At 53.3% G+C, this 23,604-nt stretch overlaps 1 protein-coding gene across 3 annotated transcripts in view; it reads left to right on the plus strand.

The window, feature by feature from the left end:
• Positions 1-23,604, plus strand: part of UMODL1 (uromodulin like 1) — a 69,149-nt gene that overhangs the window by 21,510 nt on the left and 24,035 nt on the right. The window contains exons 7-15 of one of the 3 annotated variants that reach the window (XM_030806155.1): positions 5,637-5,891; positions 9,347-9,459; positions 11,070-11,289; positions 15,588-15,725; positions 17,054-17,436; positions 17,512-17,586; positions 17,707-18,079; positions 19,974-20,231; positions 22,200-22,312. In XM_030806155.1, coding sequence (XP_030662015.1) covers positions 5,637-5,891; positions 9,347-9,459; positions 11,070-11,289; positions 15,588-15,725; positions 17,054-17,436; positions 17,512-17,586; positions 17,707-18,079; positions 19,974-20,231; positions 22,200-22,312 — 1,928 coding nt within the window. Of the gene's footprint in view, positions 1-5,636; positions 5,892-9,346; positions 9,460-11,069; positions 11,290-15,587; positions 15,726-17,053; positions 17,587-17,706; positions 18,080-19,973; positions 20,232-22,199; positions 22,313-23,604 lie in introns of all 3 variants that reach the window. The other 2 variants (XM_012501826.2, XM_003280660.3) reach the window with 2 other exon arrangements.

Here is a 23,604-nt window from a genome sequence, read left to right on the forward strand (position 1 = left end):
CATGCACCACCACAGCTGGCTCACTTTTAAATTTTTTTGTAGAGACGAGGTCTCACTGAGTAGCCCAGGCTGGTCTCAAGCTCCCAGCCTCAAGAGATCCTTCCTCCTTGGCCTCACAAAGTGCTGGGATTGCAGGCAGGAGACCCCGTGTTCAGCCTAAGGTTCTGATTGGCTCTTCTCGTTGTCCTGTGGGCGAGGGGTGGAAGGAGTGGGCGAGGGGTGGAAGGAGTGGACGAGTTCCCAAAGCCAGCTGTGGATGTGGCGGGCTCCAGGGTCAGATCTTCCCCCCATCACCAGGAATGTTCCCCTCCTATCAGAATGAGGCTGTGTGGGGAGAGCGGACTTGCCTTCCACCCGCTGGCAGATGAATCCCTGGTGCCCCGCAAAGAGCAGGCACTCTACAAATGTTTCCTGGATCAATCACGGAAAGACAGGTTGTCACAGTGATCATCCCCAGGGTCTCCAAGTATTAAAAATTTCCAGCCCAGCTCTGGCAGCAAAACACTGAGAATACTCCTGTACCCTGCAGCATGTGGCCTTGAGATCCACTTAGAACTTCGCGCCGCGTCCACACCCCACGGCACCCCACTAAGCTCTGCAGAGAACCATCTATAGATTCCTGCTCTGTGGCTTCCAGGGCGAGAATCCTGTCCCTTTCATGAGCACAGAAGGTTGGAAAACAGGTATTTTCTGAATAGTTATTTTTACCCTGGTCAGTCATCTGGAAAAATATTAGATTCTATTTACGGTTAGGTTCGTTGGCAGTCACACTCTGCCATGTTGCTTGGCACAGTGAGCTGCCAGATTGCGTCAGGATACAGGGCCGCTCGAGCGACCGCCAAACACAAACAGGGGAGGCTGTGCAGCCCCAGCTTCACTTCTAATAGGGCAGGACACACTAATCCAGTGTTTCCAGATCAGCAGTTTAGAGTGAATTCCAATTGCATATTGCTAAGGGAAACAGCATCCCCAGCACCTTCCCTGCTGAACCAGAGATGAGTCACAGCTGCCTGGAAGAAACAAGGCCAGACTGTCAGACGTGGAGAACCCAGGGTGCTTTACCCAGACAGAGGCAAAGTTCTGAACTTGTGTTCCTAGCTGTGGATGGGGAGGGCTGTGGATCAAGGGCTCTGGGGCCTGAAGTTTAGATTATCCGCATCGCCGTGGCCTTGGGTCATGCAAACACAGAGTCAAGAGCATCATTTTCTAGGGCCACATTTAAGGGGGACACTGAAAAGGGTCCCTATTTAAGGGTAACCAAAGGAGGGTGTCCTGGCTAATGAAAAACCAAAAACCAAGTTATAGGGGGCTACCCTGGAAGAGAGGAGTCGGGTAAAAGGAAGATTTCTAGTTTTAAAATACCCCAAGGTCTGTCCAACAAAAGAAAGATTGGCCTTAGCATGTTAGAAGTTGGTTGGTTGGTTTTACAACACAAAGAAAGTTCTCCAAGCTGTCCAGCCATGGGAACAGCTGCCGTGAAATTTCGTTAAAGAAGGGTTGGGAGATATGTAAGTTTCCCGGGTTTCCCTAACAAAGGCCCATGAACTGGGTGGCTTCAAACAAGAGAAATGTATCCTCTCACAGTTCTGAGGACCAGAAATTTGAAATAGTTACCACTGGGCCTAAATCAGGTTGCCAGGAGGGCTGTGCTCCCAGGAGGCTCTGGGAGAATCCATTCCTTGCCTCTCTGCCCTCTGGTGGCTGCCAGCATTCCTTGGCTTGTGGCCGCATCACTCCTTCGTCTTCTGCTGTTTTTTTTTTGTTTTTGTTTTTGTTTTTTTTTTTTTTGAGACAGGGTCTTGCTCTGTCACTCAGGCTGAAGTACAGTGGCACAGTCTTGGCTCACCGCAGCCTCCACCTCCCGGTTCAATTGATCCTCCTAGCTCAGCCCCCCAAGTAGCTGGGACTATAGGCACACATCACCACGTCTGGCTAATGTTTGTATTTTTTGTAAAGATGGGGTCTTGCTATATTGCCCAGGCTGGTTTCAACCTCCTGGGCTCAAGCCATCTGCCCACTTTGGCCTCCCAAAGTTCTGGGATTACAGATGTGAGCCACCACACCCAGCCCTACTCCATCTTCAAGGCAAACATCTTTATTTTTTCTCTATTTCAGCTTCATACTGCCTTCTCCTGTGTGTGTGTGTCTGTGTGTGTGTCTGTGTGCAAATCTCCCCTGATTCTCTTTTATAAGGACACTTGTGATTGCATTTAGGGTGGACCTGGGAAATCCAGGATTATCTTTCCATCTGAAGATACTTCACTGAATCACATCTGCAAAGATTCCTTTTCCAAATAAGGTCACCGTCATAGGTTGCAGGGATTAGGACTTGATGTCTTTGAAGCTCATTATTCAGCCTGCTACTGGTGATAGGAAAGCTTAGTAGTAAGACAAGTGAACTTTGCTATTTCCTATTGTTCAGCTTTGCCATTTACTACCTACTTGACCTTTCTAGGCCTCAGTTTTGTCCTCTGTAAAATGGGGATCCTAGAAGAACCTATTACCTGGGATTGCTGTAAGGACTAAATAGGATAACATGCCTGGTGCACACAGCATCCAGGAAACATTACCTGTAAACATGTCGCTGATGGCTTGGCTGGTTTGTGACATGTATGTCATGGGAGGGAGTACTGCAGGGGGCTCACACCAGGGAGTTAATTTATAGCTCCCTGCAAGTTCCTACCGCTGCTATAATGCATGCTGCGCTAGCTTGGACACTGTGGACATTAACTCATCATTGTTCCCTCAGTGTTTATGGTGATGCTGGGTGCATAGTAGATGCTCAATTTAAAAAAAAAATGAGCCGTAAGAAATTGGTGCCCTTATTGGTCAAACATGGTCAAATATGGACAATTCCAAATGCTTCAAGGTAACACATTGGAGAAAGTGCCACACAGATATTGGATGGGAACATTGTCCTCAGGGATAATGCATTTCTTTGGATTAGATGAAATGCTCTTTCCCCAAATGCTCACAATCTCTCTTAGTTGCAGAAGTCACTGATGGCAGCTTCTGCAGATGCCTCGGAAGGTTTCACAGCATTTGAAATGCCAGGTTTCCAGGTCCCCCATCCAGTGATCCAAAAACCCCCTGGCATCTTAATTTAAAGAGTAAATATACTTATTAAAAGAGGTAAAGCATGCATTTCCAGCCCGGTACCCTTTGAGACTTCTTTCCAAACACCATTCCTCTGCATTCTTTTCAAATAAGTATGGGTGCCCTTTTAATTTTAACTCCGCTCTGCTCAGAAGCACTCCTTATAGAATGCGTTTTTAAATGGCCTGTAATCTGGGTGGGCCATCTGTCTTCCCACCCGTGTGCTCTCTTGCTCCGCGTCAAGTTTGATATCTGAATGGCAACAAGGAGGCAAGGTTGGAGCCCTGGGTGTGGGCTTGGGGGCTGCTGTTCAAGCTGCTGCGCCTGCTTGTGGCCGCCCCACTTTCCTATTTGCAGGGCGTTTTGCTGTCACACCATCCTCCACCAACGTGGATAAAAAAAATGCTTGGAGCTGTGTCCTGACTGTACAAAAATAGAACAGTCAGTGCTTTTAGCAGACTTTTTGGAAAAGAAATTGTAGCCCTTCCTTCCTTTTTCAGTGAGACATATGTTCCCAAGGAACAGAGTTTAAAAAGCTGGGTGGTTGTTAGAAGGCCAGGCAGTGAGTAGGGGGTCTTTTTGATTCCAGGGTTCTGGTGACCCTGGAGATGGGGGTGCTACCCACAATCTCAGGTTCCAAGCTTTGGGCCACCCTCAGTTGAAGCATTTCTGCTTTTCTTGCCACTAAAGAAAATATCATAAAGAATGAATCCATGTCTGTTTCTCTGACCAGTATGCTGAAAATCACTGGACAATCCTGTGAAAAGTATAGATGTGTCTTTTAAAAAAAATACATTCTACCCCACATCCTAGAAGTGTTATTAGGACACATCAGAATTTGGATGGATGTCACTGATCCTGTCCGAGGGAAGCCCGTCCAGATTCCAGTAACAGATGCTCATCTGCTGGGAGGTGGAGCGGCAGGGTTCTCAGTGAGGGAGCTCACCTACACAGGGACCAAGATTCAAAAAAGGCAGCTCAGTCTCAGACTGGAAGGAGGAGACAGCAGGGCTATGTTGCATGGTGGTGACTGGGCACTAAATTGGATTCTGAGCCTCTCGGCAGCCAAGGTGAAAAGGGAAATGAGTTGGATAGTGTTGGGTTTTTTTTTGTTTTTTTGTTTTTTTGTTTTTTTTTTTGTTATTGAGAGAAAGTAGGCACATGTGTCTAAAAACAGAATTTTTTTCATGATACTAGAAAGCATATATCCTACCAGTCCTAACATAAAAGGCTTTGGGAAGCCACACATTATAAAATTATTATTTTCTTTACCATGGTTTTGCAAAATGTATTTTTAAAAGTTCTTCGTTGCTTATTTTTATAGAACTTAAATTCTGATGTGAAAATTTTGGTGCGTAGACTGGGGGCCGTCTACTTTTTATATAATTCTTACTGCCCAGACACTTGCTGTACAGCCAGAATGTTTTTAACCAAAAAAGAGCTTCAATGCTATTTGAGCACTAGAATATATATAGGTTGGTACATCAGAGCTTCGCTCTCTGAGGCATGGATTTCAGTAGGAAAGCATAAAAAGGGCAATAAAGGAAGCTCAGCCTGATTTCTGAGTCCGGCTTCCTGATGAGGCCATCATTTATGGTGTGATGAGTCAGCCCAGGCCAGAAGTTCTCGTGGAAATGATCAAGTGCTTGTCATGAATCAGAGCAGCCCAGGGCCTTGGGAGAAGCTGTCAAGTCAGTGTTTGTAGATGTGGCACAGATACCTTACACTCTCGTGGCCATTGCTACAAATGTTTTCTGTACAATGACTGTATACGGGTCCCCAGAGAGACTGTTCTGACTTTCTAGTAACCACCGATTCTGGATCCCAGAGAGCCTCACAACTCAGTGCTGTTTACTGTGTAGACAGAGGCACACTTGGATGACTCCCACCCTCTAACTTGGCTCAGTGATAGAGAGGCTGGGATTTCAACTTCAGACCTCTTGCTTCTCCGTTTCATCTCAAATATCCCCATCACCTAATGCAATCTTGAGTTACCTTCCAAAATTATTCAGAAGCCTGGAGAGACAGAAGATTGATACCTCTGTTTTGAATGAATGGGTTTCATTTATTATTGGGGGAAAAAAAAACAGCGAGTGGGTCAGGCGTGGTGGCTCACACCTGTAATCCCAGCACTTTGGGAGGCTGAGGTGGGTGGATCATGAGGTCAGGAGTTCAAGACCATCCTGGCCAACACGGTGAAACCCCGTCTCTACTAAAAATACAAAAAATTAGCCGGGCGTGGTGGCGAGTGCCTGTAATCCTAGCTACTCGGGAGGCTGAGGCAGAGAATTGCTTGAACCCGGGAGGCGGAGGTTGCAGTGAGCCGAGATCACACCACTGCACTCCAGCCTGGGTGACAGAGTGAGACTCTGTCTCAAAACAACAAACAAAAAACAAAAAATAGCCAGTGCTGTCCTGGATGGGTCAACTTGATCAATAAATCGGTGAGAACCAAGTTTAGATGAGGCTGTGTTATCTGCTTCAGAAGATAAAGCCGCCCTCACTGACCCTTTGCTCATCTTCTTTCTGTGCTTTCGTAGACTGTCCTCCACTCAGTGACTACGTGGTCCTCAACGTCACCAGTGACAGTTTTCAAGTATCCTGGCGTTTAAATTCTACGCAGAACCACACTTTCCATGTCCGGGTTTACCGGGGTGTGGAGTTGCTCAGGAGTGCCAGGACACGGAGCCAGGCACTGGCGGTGGCTGGGCTGGAGCCTGGAGTGCTGTACAGGGTGAAGACCAGCTACCAGGGGTGCGGGGCCGACGTCTCCACCACGCTGACCGTCAAAACTGGTAAGGCCCCCAGTCAGAGACCCACATTAGCTTGCGAGCTTGTCTTTCTATCCCAGGTCCGTGGCCCTAGCATGTCGTGTTCTTCTTCCTATAACCAGGGCACCAGAAGTCACTGACCGCCCTGAACTTCCTCCCTCCCCTCCCAGTCATCCCACTGCCTGCCCGGTATTGCACCCGCCCACTGGTGCCTTCACTGGCTCCCTCGCTTCCCTACATCTCGTCCTGTTAGGGGTTCACTCTGCCGTGTGAGGGGACAACATGTGGACTCAGAAGCACCAACAAGGCATCAGCTAGAGTGAAGCAAAGGAATAAAATAATAATAATAAAGCAGAAGGTGGCAGCTCCTGGCAGGCAGATCAGGACCCTGCCCGCGTACCCCGCAGCACTGAAGCCATCTCAGTTCCCTCTCCGAGAGGGGAACATCGCTGACGTTTTCACGCCTTGCTTCCCTCATGATGCATGTAAAGTGAATGCCGTGCCCACCACATTTGTGCTGGGACAAAACGTTTTTTCTTTTTGAGACAGGGTCTTGCTCTGTCACCCAGGCTGGAGTGCAGTGGCATGATCACAGCTCGCTGCAGCCTCGACCCCCTGGACTCACGTGATCCTGCCACCTCAGCCTCCCTAGTAGCTGGGACCACAGGCACACACCACCACACCAGGCTAAATTTTTTATTTTTCATAAGGATGGAGTCTTGCCTTGTTGCTCCGGCTGGTGTCAAACTCCTGGGCTCAAGTGATCTCAGGAGGAAACTTTTGTCTCCAAAACACACACGACGCACACAAGAACTTGGGACTTGTGTCGGGAAGGCAGCCGGTGTGGCCCATCTGGGTCTGTCCTGGGCAGCCCACTTGGCTCTGCCCGTGTCTTGCTCCCCACTTGCCTGGTGCCCGGTGGTGCCTAGACTTGGTCAGGTGAGGCCTGGCTGGTGGAAGTTCTCCCCCAGGCTGGCATCCGTGGCTGTGGGGTGTGAATGTGGGGTTGCTGGGGCTCCATTCTGGTCCTGGGTTCCGATGTGTGTCCCTGACGTAGAGCCAGTGGGAGCCCTGGGCTGTGGGCTTTGGGCTTCATGTCTCAGCAGAGCGTACAGAGCATAGAAGTTGCTGCACAAAGAGCATACTGGGGCCTTTCTCACTCACAGAGGTTAATGCTAGTGACAGTGAGTGGTGGCGGAGAATGAATGGCGGAATGAGCAGACCTTCTGTGGCTCAGCCCTACACACTTTTCAAACTGATTTGGGGCGGACCTCAAACTAAGTCCTCATAGCAGCCAGCACGGGCATCCAGAAAGCCCTCAAGCACCCCGGCCACCCTCGACACAAGCCCTCCGCTGTGCACGCGGCTTCCCATTCCAAGCTGACTCCACCTCATCTCATTTCATTTCCAAAGTACGCCAGGACTAAAGGGAGGGACACTCTTTTCCCTTTTTGGAAACTGAGGCCTGAGAGGCAGTTCCATTACAGAGCCATCCTCCAGGGTGCAAAATTGATCTCTACTGGGAAATGCAATAGGAACTTGCAGCTCCCTCCCCACCCCAGCAACCCCGAGCCCTCCTCACCCTCCCCACCCACCAACCCCGTGTCCTCCTCACCCTCCCCACCCCAGCAACCCCGTGCCCTCACCATCCCCACCCACCAACCCCGTGTCCTCCTCACCCTCCCTACCCACCAACCCCGTGCCCTCCTCACCCTCCCCACCCCACCAACCCCGTGCCCTCCTCACCCTCCCCACCCCAGCAACCCCGTGCCCTCACCATCCCCACCCACCAACCCCGTGCCTCCTCACCCTCCCCACCCCAGCAACCCATGCCCCTCACCCTCCCCACCCACCAACCCGTGCCCTCCTCACCCTCCCACCCCACAACCCCGTGCCCTCACCATCCCCACCCCAACCCCGTGCCCTCCTCACCCTCCCCACCCACCAACCCCGTGCCCTCACCATCCCCACCCACCAACCCCGTGCCCTCCTCACCCTCCCTACCCACCAACCCCGTGCCCTCCTCACCATCCCCACCCACCAACCCCGTGTCCTCCTCACCCTCCCCACCCACCAACCCCGTGCCCTCCTCACCCTCCCCACCCCACCAACCCCGTGCCCTCCTCACCCTCCCCACCCCAGCAACCCCGTGCCCTCCTCACCCTCCCCACCCCACCAACTCCGTGCCCTCCTCACCCTCCCTACCCACCAACCCCATGCCCTCACCATCCCCACCCACCAACCCCGTGCCCTCCTCACCCTCCCCACCCACCAACCCCATGCCCTCTGGAAAAAAAAATACCTGCATCCTAATGTCAGGCACAGATAATTTGGAATAGTCTAGAAGACTCTTGAATTACCAACCTATTCCACTTCCCAGCCTTGGTTTTCTTTCCTTTTCCAGATTATAAAAATGCCCTTTTTTTGTAGAGCCCTTTTTTAAGGAGCCCAATTTGCTTTAAAAGCCTCGTCTAATTCCACTTGTCATGAGCCTGTGACACTGGGAGGCAGCAGGGCAGGTGTTACAGTGGCAGCTGATGCCCAGAGCCTCCAGGGAGTCCAACTCCCAGGGCCCTGGAGGAGGCCGCCAGTCCACGGGGCTCTGTGATACATTGGGGCCTGAGAATCAGAGGCCACAAGGAGTGCTCCTCCCTCTTGCTAAGATGGGAGATTCACAGGGGCCCCAACTGGGAAATATACAATATATAACATTGGTGGCATTTCTGCGGCCTTAAGTGTGGCATGCATAGGTGACACACTCTGATGGCCCGTAGCTTGCCAGCTGGGAGAGAGCCAGGGTGGGGCACAGCTGCGGGTGGCTGTTAGATAACTAGAGAAACGTGCAGAATTGCAGCCGACCTGCTCCTGTGCCCGCTGATGCTTGAGTTGTGCATGTTGGGTTTCCTCTCAGTAATGAAAGATGAATATTCCCGTGTCCCATCTTGAACCTTTTTTCCATCTTTGCTTATGCCCAAAAATAACACAACCTCCCTTGTAAGTGAGCAACCCTACCATGTTGACTGGCAGAGTATGTTCTTGAGAAGCAGTACTTTCAGAGCTAAATTCTGGAACCTCCTGGGCAGGTTGGAACCCTTGGTCACCCTTATGTTGGGGGCCTGAGTAAGGGCCTCGTGTGAGTACCCGCTGGGCCCTGTGGTTGTGAATAGGGCAAAGGAAAGCAGCAGCCACCCCACGGGAAAGGACCCTCCATGCGCTGGTTGAATCCCAGTTCCCGTGGGTACGGGCTGTGTGTGACCTTTGTACCTCCTTCCTGGGGTGTCTCTGCCCTGGACATAAAAGTGTTTGTTTATTCTCTCGTTTCTTACATTTATTTCCCCCAATTAGGATACCTCAATCTAAGATTCATGCCTCAATCTATTAAAAAAATTATCCGCCAAAGAGTAGGCTTCATAGAAAACATTAATAGACAAGCATGTGACTTTTGACCACAGGCTAATTTGTTTCACTGTCTGTCTCAGATGCCCAGGTATTTGAAGTCACAATAAGGATCGTAAACCACAACCTGACGGAGAAGTTACTGAACCGCAGCAGCATGGAGTACCAGGACTTTTCTAGACAACTGCTTCACGAGGTAAAGCCACAATGCAGACATAGAAATCTTTTCTTGGGTGTTCTGAGTGAGGACATCAAACACAAGCTGTTAATTCCTGCCCAGCTCTTCCTCTGGGATTGTGGCAAAAATACATGTTACTGCAGCTTCAGGGGAGGCCAAACCCAAATCGCACAGTGATTAGTCAAAAGCTTCCCCCCTGCTTTTATGGGGTACTTAATCCAGATACTGGGCCAATCCGTCTTTAAAATATGTGCCTTTATTCAAATGGTATACACCACTTAATCCTACTGTTGGATTTTCTGTGGAACCTTCTGTCTGAGGGCTCTGTCTTCCAGCTCTGGGGTAGCTTCCTTAGCGAAGCATTTACCAGCAATCACGGCATCCATTCCTCCCTCGTGACTAAAGGGAGACATCAGCAGACAGCCAGGGAGAAGCGAGCCAGTGGAAAGCACCATCTATCCACAGATGATGCATTGGAGGGAAAAGTGACTTCCTAAGCTGCCAAGAATCACATAAGGTCTGAGGTTTTACCCTCCCTGCAAACTAACAAGTGAGTCTGCCACAGTTGCATGGATGCTGGCAGAAGACACGAGACTCCTGGGCTAGAGACAGAAGACTGTATTACTCACAGCACAGCAGGCGGCATGCATGTGCCGTTGTGCCAGTTCCCCTTCCTGCACCCGAGTCCTGCAGAGGTGATGCAGAGGGGCCCAGGGGCATGAAGCACACAAAGTGGGTCTGCAGCTGAGCTGAGGAACCCCAACTCTAGGGAACCTGAATCTTTTATAATGGGCGCAAGCACTGGCTCCAGAAGGAGACATTATCTGTTACATCGGACAGTAACAAACCTGCCCTTTGCTCTGGAGGGAGCCGCTATCTCTCCCTCCCAAGGCTGTTCACTATGCAAACATCCTTGGAAAGATATTCTGGAACAAAAGGGCAGTTAGTGCGTCTACTTGCAAGATGTGTAGAAATGCCAGAGACCCACAGAGTGTTGCTTCCCAGCATTCGCCTGCAGGGGGAATCTGGTTTTCAATGTTTTCAGAGAATTCCCTCCCTTTTTAAATGTTAACTCACTTGTGTGTGCAAGTATGGGTTGGCACAAAGGCGGGGAACCAAGCTGGTATCTCCCTTGCTTGGGCATGGGTAGCTCTAAGCACCTGGCTCTGCGTGCGTGTTTTCTGGGGGATACAGCCTAGTAAGAGGGCGGACAGCTCCAAATAGCCATAGGCATTTTTCCTTGGTGGGGCCTCTCCATCTATCAATCAATCCAATAGTCCTTCTCACACACTCACACAAATGAACTTCGCACCAGTTTTCAGGACACTCAGAGGGGATTGTCCATCTGATGCTCCACAACTGGGAGCTTGATCGCAGTGGTCACTGTGAGTCCCCAGCAGACACCAGGCCAGGCCCGGCCGTCCCAGGGAAAGCCCAGCTAGGGTGCTGTGAACGGACTTCTCTGCGTGCTCTGAGAGGTCGGTTGTCAGGTGCCTCCTCTTGATTGTAGAGGAGAGAAATGGCTCCAAGCACCATCCATCAGTCACACCTGGAACCCTGCTTAATGGTCGTGAAGACGTTGATGGATGTCTGCCCTGTCTGAGTAGCTGTTGCCTCTTCTTGGCTAGGTCGAGAGCTCCTTCCCACCGGCGGTGTCTGACTTGTACCGAAATGGGAAACTGAGAATGCAGATCGTGTCTCTCCAGGCGGGAAGCGTGGTCGTGAGGCTCAAGCTCACTGTGCAGGACCCCGGGTTTCCCGTGGGCATCTCCACGCTGGCCCCCATGCTCCAGCCCCTGTTGGCAAGCACAGTGTTCCAGATTGACCGGCAGGGGACACGTGTGCAAGGTATGGCCTGGCCACCCGCCCTGCGGCCTGGTGTCCTCCAGCTCAGAAATCCTCTTGGTGACTTTATTTGAGTCAATCTTTCCTTTATTTCAAAGGGTAAAGAAATGCAAATCCTTATTCTATCTTCCTTCACCGGAACCAGGGGCCAGGGCAGTAGCCCTGAATAACTAGCTCACCTGTGTCTCATTGGTCAGCCCAGGACACTGAGTGAAACGGGGCTGGAAGGTCCCCTTGGGGGAAAGGGACAGGAGTTCACTGTGTCTGTGGTCAGGGTCCCCCAGCACTTCTGGGCAGCTGGACAACTGCCCACCTGTGGGTCTATTTCTTTTCTTTCTTTCTTTTTCTTTTCTTTTTTTAAGACAGAGTTTCGCTCTTGTTGCCCAGGCTGGAGTGCAATGGCACGATCTCGGCTCACTGCAACCTCTGCCTCCTAGGTTAAAGTGAATCTCCTGCCTCAGCCTCTCCAGTAGCTGGGATTATAGGCGCCTGCCACCACACCTGGCTAATTTTTGTGTTTTAAGTACAGACAGGGTTTCACTGTGTTGGTCAGGCTGGTCTCGAACTCCTGACCTCAGGTGATCCACCTCCCTCAGCCTCCCAAAGTGCTGGGATTATAGGTGTGAGACACCGCGCCTGGCCTCTGTGGGTCTATTTCATTACCCTATGTGTTATTTCATTTTACTTGGTGTTGCCTTGAAGCAGTAGGTCATGGACACAGGACGGACAAAAAGACAGAGACAGAGAGATAAAGAGAGAGACAGAAAGGCACGGAAACCAGGTTTTTGCCATCCTACAGCAGGCACGAAGTTCTCTCCTGGCTGTGAGGGCACACACAGTCTCTAGATCACAAGCTCCAGTTTTGGGCTCAGTCTGTGGAGTGGGCGCCTCTCTGGTCGTCTCCTGGGGTGCTGGGTCTTAGAGCTCAGCCACGTGCTGGCTTCCTGTCCCAACCTTCCCCCACCAGGAGGGGCCAGGAAGAACTGGGTTGGGTGTGGGGGACCTGCTCTTTGAAGTCATCCCTGGAAACCTCAGCCTGGGGTCACTCTGTTCACTTGGCACTCACTAAGGATGGAGATACTGCAGTGGCCCCTGTACCTGGTAAGATCCCAGCTAGCTGGGCTGCAGGGTAGGGCCTGAGGGTGGGGTCCACAGGGTATGCCCCCAGCAGGGTCCTCAGTGTGTGACCCCATGATCCAACCTTCAAGTGGATCCAGCCTTCAGGCGGATGCCACCCAGCCCGCCCTCCACACCTCCCTGCCTCCCTCCTCCCATCCTCTGGGACCAGGGCTCAGGCGATTCCAGATCCCTGCCAAATGAGAACCTTGGCAGCAGGGATGTCATGGGTAGAATAGCGGCCCCCTCCAAAAAGATATGTTCACCTGGGACTTCAGAGTGTGACCTTATTTAAAATAAGGGTGTTTGCAGACATGATTAAGGTAAGGATGTCAAGATGGGGTCCTCCTGCCGTTGGATTTGGGTGGACCTGAAGTTCAGTGACAAGTGTCCTTATACGAGACAAGAGGAGGAGACACAGACACAGAGGCCAAGATTGGAGTGATGCAGCCACAAGCCAAGGGACTCCCAGAGCCACAAGATAAGACACTGGAAGAGGCCTGGGAAAGCCCCTTTCCTGGAGCCCCAGAGGGAGGGCGGCCCTGCTGACACCTGGAGTTTGGACTTCGCCTCCAGAACGGCGGGAATACATCTGCACTGTTTCAGGCGCCCCAGCTGGTGTGTTTGTGATGGCAGCCACAGGAGACTCATGTCTTGCATCTCTAGGACTGGATGAATCCATTTTAAGCATTCCCAGCACCCCACTCCCCACGCAGTTCCAGTGGCCCTACAGAAGTTGTTAAGCTGCTTCTGCAGGCTCTTGCCCGGCAGGGTCCCAGGCAGGCTGTGGGCTGCTTCCTCCACATTTCAGAGCTGAGGTGCTGGTGCGGGCAGGTCTCCTGAGCTGGGGGGTCAGCTGTGTGGCCAGCGATGGTGACGCCTCAGGCTGTGCATGGCCGGGGAGGCAGCACTGTGAACCCTCTGCACTGATCTCAGCCAGACGAGCACGACTCCCACCGGCCTCCTTCTGCGTGAGGCCGTGTGGGTCTTCTGGGGCCCTGGAATCAACGCCGCTTTTCCTGGGGCCAGAGTAGGTGGAGCTGAGCTCCCCAAAGCTTCCAGTTGGCTGCCTGCTCCCACCCGCCTCGCCACTGTGCGAGCCCTTTCCATCCCCTCTGCAGAGTGAGAGAAGGGCCGTGAGTGAGGATCCTGGGGCTGTCGCCATCCCCCTCACCTGCTGGCCAGGCTAACCTACTGCAGGCTGCTTCCTTTCCTTAGGTTCGCGGGCACCGCTATTTGTCCAGCGTCCATTTGCGGTGGCATTAGGACAAGGTGCTCTGTGCCCTCTTTCTCCCAGTGTGAATCTGACACACGCCCCCAGGAGAGTCTGAGGGGCATCACTTCCGGAGGACACCCTGGGCCCTGAAAGACAGCTCATGGTCCAACTGAGGAGCCTGCACCTTGCTGGGACAGGGTGGCCCAGGAGATCTGGGGTCTGTACCTGCTCCTGGACCCTCTCCAGCTTGTTGTTCTGGGTGGGGCAAGCTCAGGAGGAGCACCTGGGCTGGGAGTCTCTGAAGCAGCTGCCCCCATTGCTCCAGGAGAGGGCTCAGCCCTTGTCCCAGCTGTGGGGCCAGTGGGAGCAGTGTGCAGGGTCCTGCCCTGGGCTCTCGCTGGCTCTGCGCCCTCGCCTGGCCAGCCCGGGAGGGTGCAGAGGCTCACTGGCAGCTCTTCCTGCTCCCACACCTGCCTCTTGCTCTGAACTGGAGGACCGGCAAGCCTCAAGGCTTAATGCAAGACTAAATACAGCTGTCAGCGCCTTCCTCTGCGCTCGCTTGGGAGCTGTCTGGGGGGACGGAGGAGTGAAGACTAGGTGAATCACCACGCACCAAAATAGACACCAGGTGCTTGGTGGTTTGAGCCAGCGTCTTGACTGGTGCCTCTGCCGTCCTCCGTGGACTGCAGCCCAGCCAGCCGGGGCTCCAACTCCAACCCGGAGCACCCCGAGGAGAGTCACCTGTAGGCTGGAAGTTGAGCAGCACCCCAGGAAGAGGTGTGGCTTGGCACCAGCAGTGTTCTGATGGCAAGGCAGCCCCCAGGCCATGCCAGGGTGGTGGCATAGCTGTTGTGGCAGCTGACAAGCTTGCTGTTCTCCAGGGAAGCTGCTGCTGTGGAGACCGCAGGAAGCACAACAGAAAAAAACCACAAAACGAGCCTCAGAGCACTCGGCAGCAGGGTTTTCTTTGCCCAGAACTGAACTGGTCCCGCATCGTGGCTTAAATTCCAACTGAACTGGAACCTCTCTGGCGTGCTGGGTGTGGGTTCGTTCCCGAGCACCTCCACCTGCAGCTCTGCAGAAGCACGCACAGAAGGCACTGTCACCATCCAGCAGGGCCTGGCACGTGATGACCTCAGCTCAGCCACCCCGTGGGAACTACATTGTCCTCACCTTCACTCCCCTCAGGCGGGCCCCCGGTGACATGACATCACAAGTCTTTGGGGCACAGGAGGAGGGGCATACCTGTGCTGGAGACACCTGGCTGCTCTAGAATGGCGTGGGAAGTTCATGTTATACTCAGGCTGGCCCCCACCCCCCACGAGAGAAGTCCATGTTATACTCAGGCGGATCCCCACCCCCGGCGTGGAAAGCTCATGTTAGGCGGATCCCCACCCCCAGTGTGTAAAGCTCATGTTATACTCAGCTGGACCCCCACCCCTGGCATGGAAAGCTGATGTCATACTCAGCTGGACCCCCACCCCCGGCGTGGAAAGCTCATGTTATACTCAGCTGGACCCCCACCCCCCATGCAGAAAGTTCACGTTATACTCAGCTGTATCCCCACCCCTGGCTCAGTTACTTTTCTATTTCTTGGTTGAGACACTAAGTATTGGAGAATGTTGGCACATCAAAGAAAGAGGAGAAAGCATTTCAACTTTTGGGTGTGGAAACAGAGAATAAAGAAGAGAGGGTTAGATGCATACCCATGGGTCCTAATATTTAAGGAATGAACATTTCCTAATCTTTGCCCCCAAATAAGCCAACCAATGTGAAGGTGGGCACAGGCAGGCCATAAGCTTGTCATGAGAGTGTTGGACAGATGCCCCACCTCTGCCCCAAAAGTGCCCCTGCTCCCGGCCGTTCACTGCAAAGACGGCTAGGAAGGACTCCTTCCAGCATGGGTCTGTGTTCTGATCACTCTCTGGTGGTTTTCTCATGGGTTTTGACTTGTGTCTCTCCCTGGCAGACTGGGACGAGTGTGTGGATACCGCGGAACACGACTGCTCACCGGCTGCCTGGTGCATCAACCTGGAGGGCTCCTACACCTGCCAGTGCCGCACCGCCAGGGACGCCACCCCCTCCCGCGCAGGCCGGGCCTGTGAGGGTACGTGTCGACCCCTCTGCCGACTCTGGGAAGACCCCCTGCCCGAGAACCTGGGGGTGGGGCAAGGTCCAATTCTCCATAGGCACAGCGCTGAGGACCTATGCTAATGTTAGGGGCCTACAGAAATGTTTTCATTTCGATGTCTTTTAAAATCAGAAGAAAGAAATTAATGGAAGCATAGTAAATATACATAAAACAATGAATCTAGCTTGGATTACACTCATCTCTATCCAAATGCTATTATGAAATGTAATTTTTGATAGATTTTTAAGTGGAGGGGTGCAGGGGTCCGTGAAGGCCAAGTTCCTTGGGCCCACAGAAGTCAGGATGCAGCCCAGGATCGGGGCGGGGGTGGGGGGGATTCCTCCCCAGGTGGCCTGGAGTCCCAGAGGGTGTGGCCTGGAGCCCGAGAGGGTGTGGCCTGGAGCCCGAGGGGGTGTCGCCTGGAGCCCGAGGGGGTGTGGCCTGGAGCCCGAGAGGGTGTGGCCTGGAGCCCGAGGGGGTGTCGCCTGGAGCCCGAGGGGGTGTGGCCTGGAGCCCGAGAGGGTGTGGAAGCCCAGAGAAGCTGCAGAGAGGCTCGATGGGGGCCGCTGAGGTCTAGTCCTGCTGTATCGGCCCCCAGTCTTTTCTGTGGGCCAGTTCGGATGAGTGGGTTGGGGATACCTGGGATGCTGAGTTGAGCAGCAGGAGGAGGCCATGTAGGGTCCTAAAACGCAGTGACTGATTAGCAATGTCGGCCCGGACACGGGCGTGGCAGAGGCGCCCACCCACTGGCTTGCCGGCCCCCGCTGAGGGCTTTCTAGCTGGAAGGAGCAGCCGAGACCAGTTCCCTGGGGAGAATACTCCTTAGACACTGCGTGTGCTGTCCTGCTTCCTAACATCCCACACGTTGTCTTCTGTTTTTCTTATTTTCCTAATGTCCTGCAAGTCGATGACAGCATCCAGCAGCAAGTCCCACACTGAGCACAAATCTGGGGGAAATTGTCCCATTTTCCCAGAGTCCCGATGGATTAATCTGAGGCCTGTGAGAACCAAGCCCTGCATTCAAGTCCGGGTTTTGTAGCTCCCCGGGTGGATCCCTCACCCTCAACTTCAGTTTCCTCATTTATCCAGTGGAGAGGCGTGATTTGCCTTCGGAGAGCCTCCGGGAGCCTGCAAACATGGGCCCGTGAAACACTCCTGAACGCCGGCTGAGGCCGCCTGCGTCCCTGGCCAGGTCCACTTGGGGATGCAGAGCAGTCCCGCTGGACGGCCATGCTGCCCTCCTGGGAGGGCTGTTACTCATGGGCGGGATCCAGCAGGCTCTGACAGTGGATGTGTCTTGGCAGGTGACCTGGTGAGCCCCACGGGCGGTGGGCTGTCTGCGGCAGCAGGGGTGACGGTCCCAGCTCTTGGCACGGGAACAGCAGCCCTCGGCCTAGAAAACTTCACCTTGTCACCCAGCCCTGGGCACCCTCAGGGCACCCCGGCGGCAGGCCAGGCCTGGACCCCAGAGCCCCCACCCAGAAGAGGGGGCAGCAGTGTGGTCGGGTATGACAGGAACAACACAGGAAAAGGCGTGGAGCAGGAGGTGGCCAGCACTGCCCCGGGTCTGGGGATGGACCAGGGGAGCCCCAGCCAGGTGAACCCGAGCCAGGGGAGCCCCAGCCAGGGGAGCCTCAGACAGGGGAGCACCAGCCAGGCGAGCCCCAGCCAGGCGAGCCCCAGCCACGCAAAACCCAGCCAGGCGAGCCCCAGCCACGCAAACTCCAGCCAGGGGAGCCCCAGCCATGTAAACTCCAGCCAGGGGAGCCCCAGTCAGGTGAACCCCAGCCAGGGGAGCACCAGCCACATAAACTCCAGCCAGGGGAGCACCAGCCACGCAAACTCCAGCCAGGGGAGCACCAGCCACGTAAACTCCAGCCAGGGGAGCCCCAGCCAGGGGAGCACCAGCCACGTAAACTCCAGCCAGGGGAGCCCCAGCCACGCGAACTCTAGCCAGGGGAGCCCCAGCCAGGCGAGCACCAGCCAGGCGAGCCCCAGCCAGGGGAGCCCCAGCCATATGAACACTATCGGGGTGATAGGCACCACCTCCTCCCCGAAGGCTCCCGGGTCAACCCACAGCTTCCCTCCTGGGGCCACAGATGGCCCACTGGCCCTCCCTGGACAGCTACAGGGTAACTCCACCATGGAGCCACCTTCCTGGCCTTCTCCTACTGAGGACCCCGCCGGTCATGTCATGTGGCATGCCACCCGTTCCACCCGGGAAACACTTCTGAATCTCACGTGGCTGCGAAATGAGGACAGTGGACCCTCCGGTTCTGTAGCCCTGCCATTGACCCCCACCCTCACAGCTCTGAAGACCCCCACCTGTGGTGAGTTCCTCGAATGGTGCATGGGGACTAGGACTAATAGGTCCCATAGCCTGTGTGAGCCTCTGGGGGCAAAGCTCCCGCAGCCGTGCAGTCGCAGGCTGCTAGCAATGCCCAGGCGGCTTGCTCATCTTGCGCGTGAGGAAACAGAGGCATCCAGCAGCTGGTTTCTAGTTGAGTTTGGAAGACAGCTTGGTCCCCTTGCCTGTCCCAGACCTCTCTTCCCCATCTCTTAGGGCTCCCTGTCTGCAGCAGCTGGGGCAGAGGTCTGCCTTCAGGAGCAGGCTTTGGGGCTTGTCACATTAGGTGCTGGAGCTATCCCCTGAGGTGTTGACCACCCCCACTGTCCTGCCTCCTAGCAGAGCTGTGCCCCAGCCCCGATCAGTGTGATGACACGTCCACAACAAGTCTGCACCCCCTAGCAATGCTGCACTCCCATAGCTGTTCTGTACCCCTCAGCTGTTCCGTCACCCTGCCAAGCGTTCTGCAGCCCTGCAGCTGCTCTGCACACCAAGGTGTGCTGCACCCCAGCTTTTCTGCACCCCCGGATCTTCTGTACTCCCAGCTGTTCTGTACCTCCCCAGCTGTTCTGTATCTCCCCAGCTGCTCTGTATCTACCCAGCTGTTCTATATGCCCCAGAGATTCTGCATTTCCCCAGCTTTCTGCACCCCCAGCTCTTCTGCACCCCAGCTGTTCTGTATCCCCAGCTGTTCTGTATCTGCCCAGCTGCTCTCTATCTGCCCAGCTGTTCTGTATCTGCCCAGCTGTTCTGTATCTCCCCAGCTGCACTGTATCTGCCCAGCTGTTCTATATGCCCCAGAGATTCTGCATCGTCCCAGCTGTTCTGTATCTCCCCAGCTGTTCTGCACCCCCAGCTGTTCTGCACCCCCAGCTGTTTTGTACCTCCCAGCTTCTGTTCCCCAGCTCTTCTGTATCTCCCCAGCTGTTCTGCACCCAGTCCTCCATAGGTGTTCTGTACTTCCCCAGCTGTTTTGTGCCCCCTCAGCTGTTCTGCACCCACAGTTTTGTAGTTCCCCAGCTGTTCTTCACCCCAGATATTGAACCTCCGCAGATGCTCTGGATTGTCAGCTGTTCCGCACCCCCGGTTGTTTTTTTACCCCTAAGTGCTCTGTACCCCCGTCTGCTCTACACATCCAGAGTTCCTGCACCCCCCAGCTGTTCTGCACCTCTAGTCATACTGTAACCCCCAGCAGTTCCATGTTACTTGTAGGAGATTTAGCCATCACCAAGGCCCCAGGTGACATCTCAGGAGATTCACAGCAGCTCTGTGCAGGAATTGGGTCTCGGCCGTGACAGCCCTGTGAGCTTGCAGAGCTAGCCTGCCTCTGGATTTCATCCAAATGAGCTGTTAAATGTGATCTTCCTCAATGCATTTCCTCTGCTAAGCAGCACAGGCTCTAAGACTAAACTCTTAAGCCCATGTAAGTCAGTATTACCAAGGGACTTGGGGTCTTCCTGTAAGAATGGCTCTCTAGCCAGCATTGTCACCAGTGTCAACTCCTAGTTGGACCCTGGGTAAATCCACCCAGGGGTCAAGGGTAGACAGTCTGTCTGAGGCGCCACCAAGAACCTGCTCAAGAGGTCTTCATTCTGGGGAGTCCAGGGGCCTCAGGGATGTATATGAACCATCTGCTGAAACAAAACAAAACCGGAAGCCATTTGCTATCATCCCAAGGAGGGGCAAGGATGCAGGCCCAGGAAGCCCGGGCTTGGGATGTTTGTACAGGATCCTAGTCACCCATCACCTTGGCGGCCATCACCTGCAAATCGCTCATGTCCCCATGGTGATGAATTTGATTCTTGGCATTGGGCAAGGCTTCTTTTCTCCTAGAAATGGGCTGATTTTAATTTTGGTGTTTATATTCCACTTCCCAGTTCCCGTCTCCATTGGGAGGATCGTGGTCTCCAATGTGACCAGCACCGGCTTCCACCTGGCATGGGAGGCAGGTCTTGCTTTGGACTCCGCCTTCCAGCTCACTCTGACTTCCACATGGAGCCCCACTGTGGTCCTAGAGACCTGGAACACGAGTGTGACACTGTCGGGGCTGGAGCCTGGGGTCTTGCACCTGGTTGAGATCTTGGCCAAAGCATGTGGGAAAGAAGGTGCCAGAGCTCATCTGAAAGTGAGGACAGGTAATGGGCTTCCATTTGTTTTTAAAGAGAGGAACAAAAAGCATGAGAAAGACTTTCCACGAGTTAAGGCTTAAGAGAGCTGGATTTGTTTGTGGGCTACTAGGTGTCATTGTTCCTCTCAGCTTAGGGACATCCGGCTGGCTTCAGCAGGCATGCAACCATGGCCAGGCAAGAGGCGGCTTATTCAGGAAAAGGCATTAGGCAGCCTGCAGGCACGGAGGCGGCAGCAGAGTGCCACAGACTGCTCCTGGGAGGCCGCGGGTGCGGCTCCCCCGTGTCCTCGGGGGGAGCCAGCATGGAAAATGCATGCGGTGCTCATCTGTTGAGCTGCATCCACTCCCTCTGATCTCAACAGTCGTACAGAGGACTTGGCTTTCAGGAAGGACATCAACAGACAATCAGCAGTCACACGGATGATCTGTGAGCAGCCTGCCAGAGCCTGGGGCCACGAAGTAAAGAATTGAGCAATAACGAATCGAACATAGACTCCACTGCGTTCGAGCTGGACAGTGATAATGTTACACATATCTGGATGAAATTCCTCTTTTCTTTTCATTAGCATCGCTACCTGGGTATTTTCTTATGTGTACCTTACCTGGGTAGTCAAGGGCGTGTCTGATGTTGCAGGCTGGTTTTCACACCGTGGGCAGCTTCCCAAGCGTTGATAGCAGTGGTCTGCACGGTGGGGCATACCCCTCGAGGGAGGTATAAGATGGCCTATTGGGATGCAGTAATAGAAGTTGAGAACTTCTATGTATGTGCTTTAAAGTACTAATCAGCCATGGCCTGAGAAATTAGAGAACAGATGGAGTGCATGACGTGAATTGTGCACGTTCATGAGCAACTGGAGATGAGGGAGATCAGTGCTGGCTGGACGGTCCGGCAGTGTGGCTCTGGGGTCTGAGAGCCAGAGTTGGGCCTCTGAAGGTCTCAGCTGCTCTGGACGGGACAGGCTGCATGGGGGACCCCGAACCTGTGGGTGCACTTATACCCGCTCTCACCTGTGCACCTGTCCTGCTACTGCTGGCTTTCAGACTGGGTTGCCCATGCCAGCCATGGAGACTGAACCAGAGACCCTCAGGAGCAGCAACGACAATGATCTGAAGGATGTAGAGTTTGGGGTTCACCCAGGAATGCATAGCAGAATGGCTCTGTGGTTTATCTTAAGCCTGAGTGAGAAGCTCTGGGGAGGTGGAGTCTAAGCCCCCTGAGAGGAGAGCTGTGTCTTTCTCCTTCACTGTCTAGAATGCCTCTGGCACATGGCAGGCGCTTTGCAAATATCTGGTGAGGGACTGACTAAACACTGGGGTGGCTGCCATGCCAGGGCCAGGATGGGGTGGCGACATTCCTGGACCACATTTATGTGCCACCTACTCCTAGAAGCCCTCTGTGGAGGGAAAAGATTTAGATGGAACAGATGATGCCAAAACAGGGACTGCCCATAGACAAGGGGAGGTGGGGCTGCTGGGGGAGGAAGAAGGGCTGGCTCTAAACAAGACCCCTGGGCACCCTGTGGCCATGTGGACTCTGAGCAGAGGCTTGGCCAGGGCCCTAAGTGCTGGTATACCTGGGACAGCCCAGTTTGCACCCGTGGCCCTGGAAAAGTTATTTAATGGTGCCTCCACATGCTTCAAGTCATGCCAGCTTGCTGGGAAATTGTCTGAACACCAGCAAGGGGAATGGCAGCAAGGAAGGAAGGCTGTGTGTGGTGGGGAGACAGTTGCAGGGGCCAAGCTGGCTCCGTGGCCTCTGGAAGGTTCTCCCACTGTGTTCAGGCTTTGTCCTGTGTCCTCTGGAATCTGATGGGCTGTGTCCCTGAGCCCTGGCACTATTCCTTCTTTCTAGAACACAGGTCGGCATTGGTGTGATGCTCTTCCTGGACATGAAAATACGTTTATTAATATTGAAATGTTAGTCTGTTATCTAATATATCACCAACTCCAAATGTGCTTATCCTCCATCCTGCAGCAGCCCAGAAGCTCGTTGGAAAGGTCAGAATCACAAATGTCAGGTACTCAGAATCCTTTCGCAACGCAAGCAGCCAGGAGTATCGAGATTTCCTGGAACTATTCTTCAGGACGGTGAGTTGGTGATATCAGCCCTTAATTCCTTTCAGGAGGGAAAGGGTGGAAGGCTGATAGAATTCTAGGTTAGGCATGGTGGCTCACCCCTGTAATCCTAGCACTCTGGGAGGCAGAGGCGGGCAGATTGCCTGAGCTCAGGAGTTGGAGACCAGCCTGGGCAACATGGCAAAACCCCATCTCAACCAAAAAAAAAAAAAAAAAATACAAAAAAATTAGCCTGTCATGGTGGCGCATGTTTGTGACCTCAGCTACTCAGCAGGCTAAGGCAGGAGAATCTCTTGAACCCAGGAGGCAGAGGTTGCAGGAAGCCGAGATCGTGCCACTGCACTCCAGCCTGGACAACAGAGTGAGACCCTGTGGAAAAAAAAAAAAGAATTCTAGTCTCATCCAACTAGGAATTTGACTTGTAGGTCCTATGAGCTCCTCATTTCTGAAGGAAGCCAGGACTTTAAGCTCTGGCCTGGCTCCCTGAGTGTCCCTGGATCTGCCCCGGCAAAGACATGGTTAGCAGACAGGAGGCACAACTCTTCCTCTGCTGCATCCTTACTTCACACTTCACTTTCTGTCCAGTGAAAACTGTTTTTCAGTTGTGGAAACTATGAAGCAGAAAGTCCCTCCAGGTTTTTTTTTAAAACCTGTAAAAAAAAACCTGTAAAAAATGAGATTTATTTCATAGACCATAAAATCTACTTTTAAACTGTACAATTCAGTGGTTTAGACTATTTTGCAAAATTGTGCAACCATCACTACTAATTCCAGAACATTTTCATCACCCAAAAAGAAACCTCACACCCACTAGAAGTCACTCCCAGCTGGGCGTGGTGGCTCATGCCTATAATCCCAGCACTTTGGAAGGCTGAGGTGGGTGGATCGCCTGAGGTCAGGAGTTCTAGACTAGCCTGGCCGACATGGCGAAACCCCATCTCTACTAAAAATACAAAAATTAGCCGGGTGTGGTGGTGTATGCCTGTAATCCGAGGTACTCAGGAGGCTGGGGCAGGAGAATGGCTTGAAACCAGGAGGCGGAGGTTGCAGTGAGCTGAGATCGTGCCACTGCACTCCAGCCTAGGCAACAGAGCAAGACCCCATCTCAAAAAAAAAAAAAAAAAAAGTCACTCCCTCTCGCCACTTCCTCCAGCTCCTGCTAATCAATAATCTGCTTTTTATCTCTATAGATTTGCCCATTGTGGACATTTCACAGAAATAGAATCGTACAATATGTGACTTTTTGTGTCTGGCTTCTTTCAGTTAAAATGAGGTTTTCGAGTTTCATCCACGTGGCAGCATGT

The sequence above is a fragment of the Nomascus leucogenys genome, chromosome 25, assembly GCF_006542625.1.
Source record: "Nomascus leucogenys isolate Asia chromosome 25, Asia_NLE_v1, whole genome shotgun sequence".
NCBI lineage: Eukaryota > Metazoa > Chordata > Mammalia > Primates > Hylobatidae > Nomascus > Nomascus leucogenys.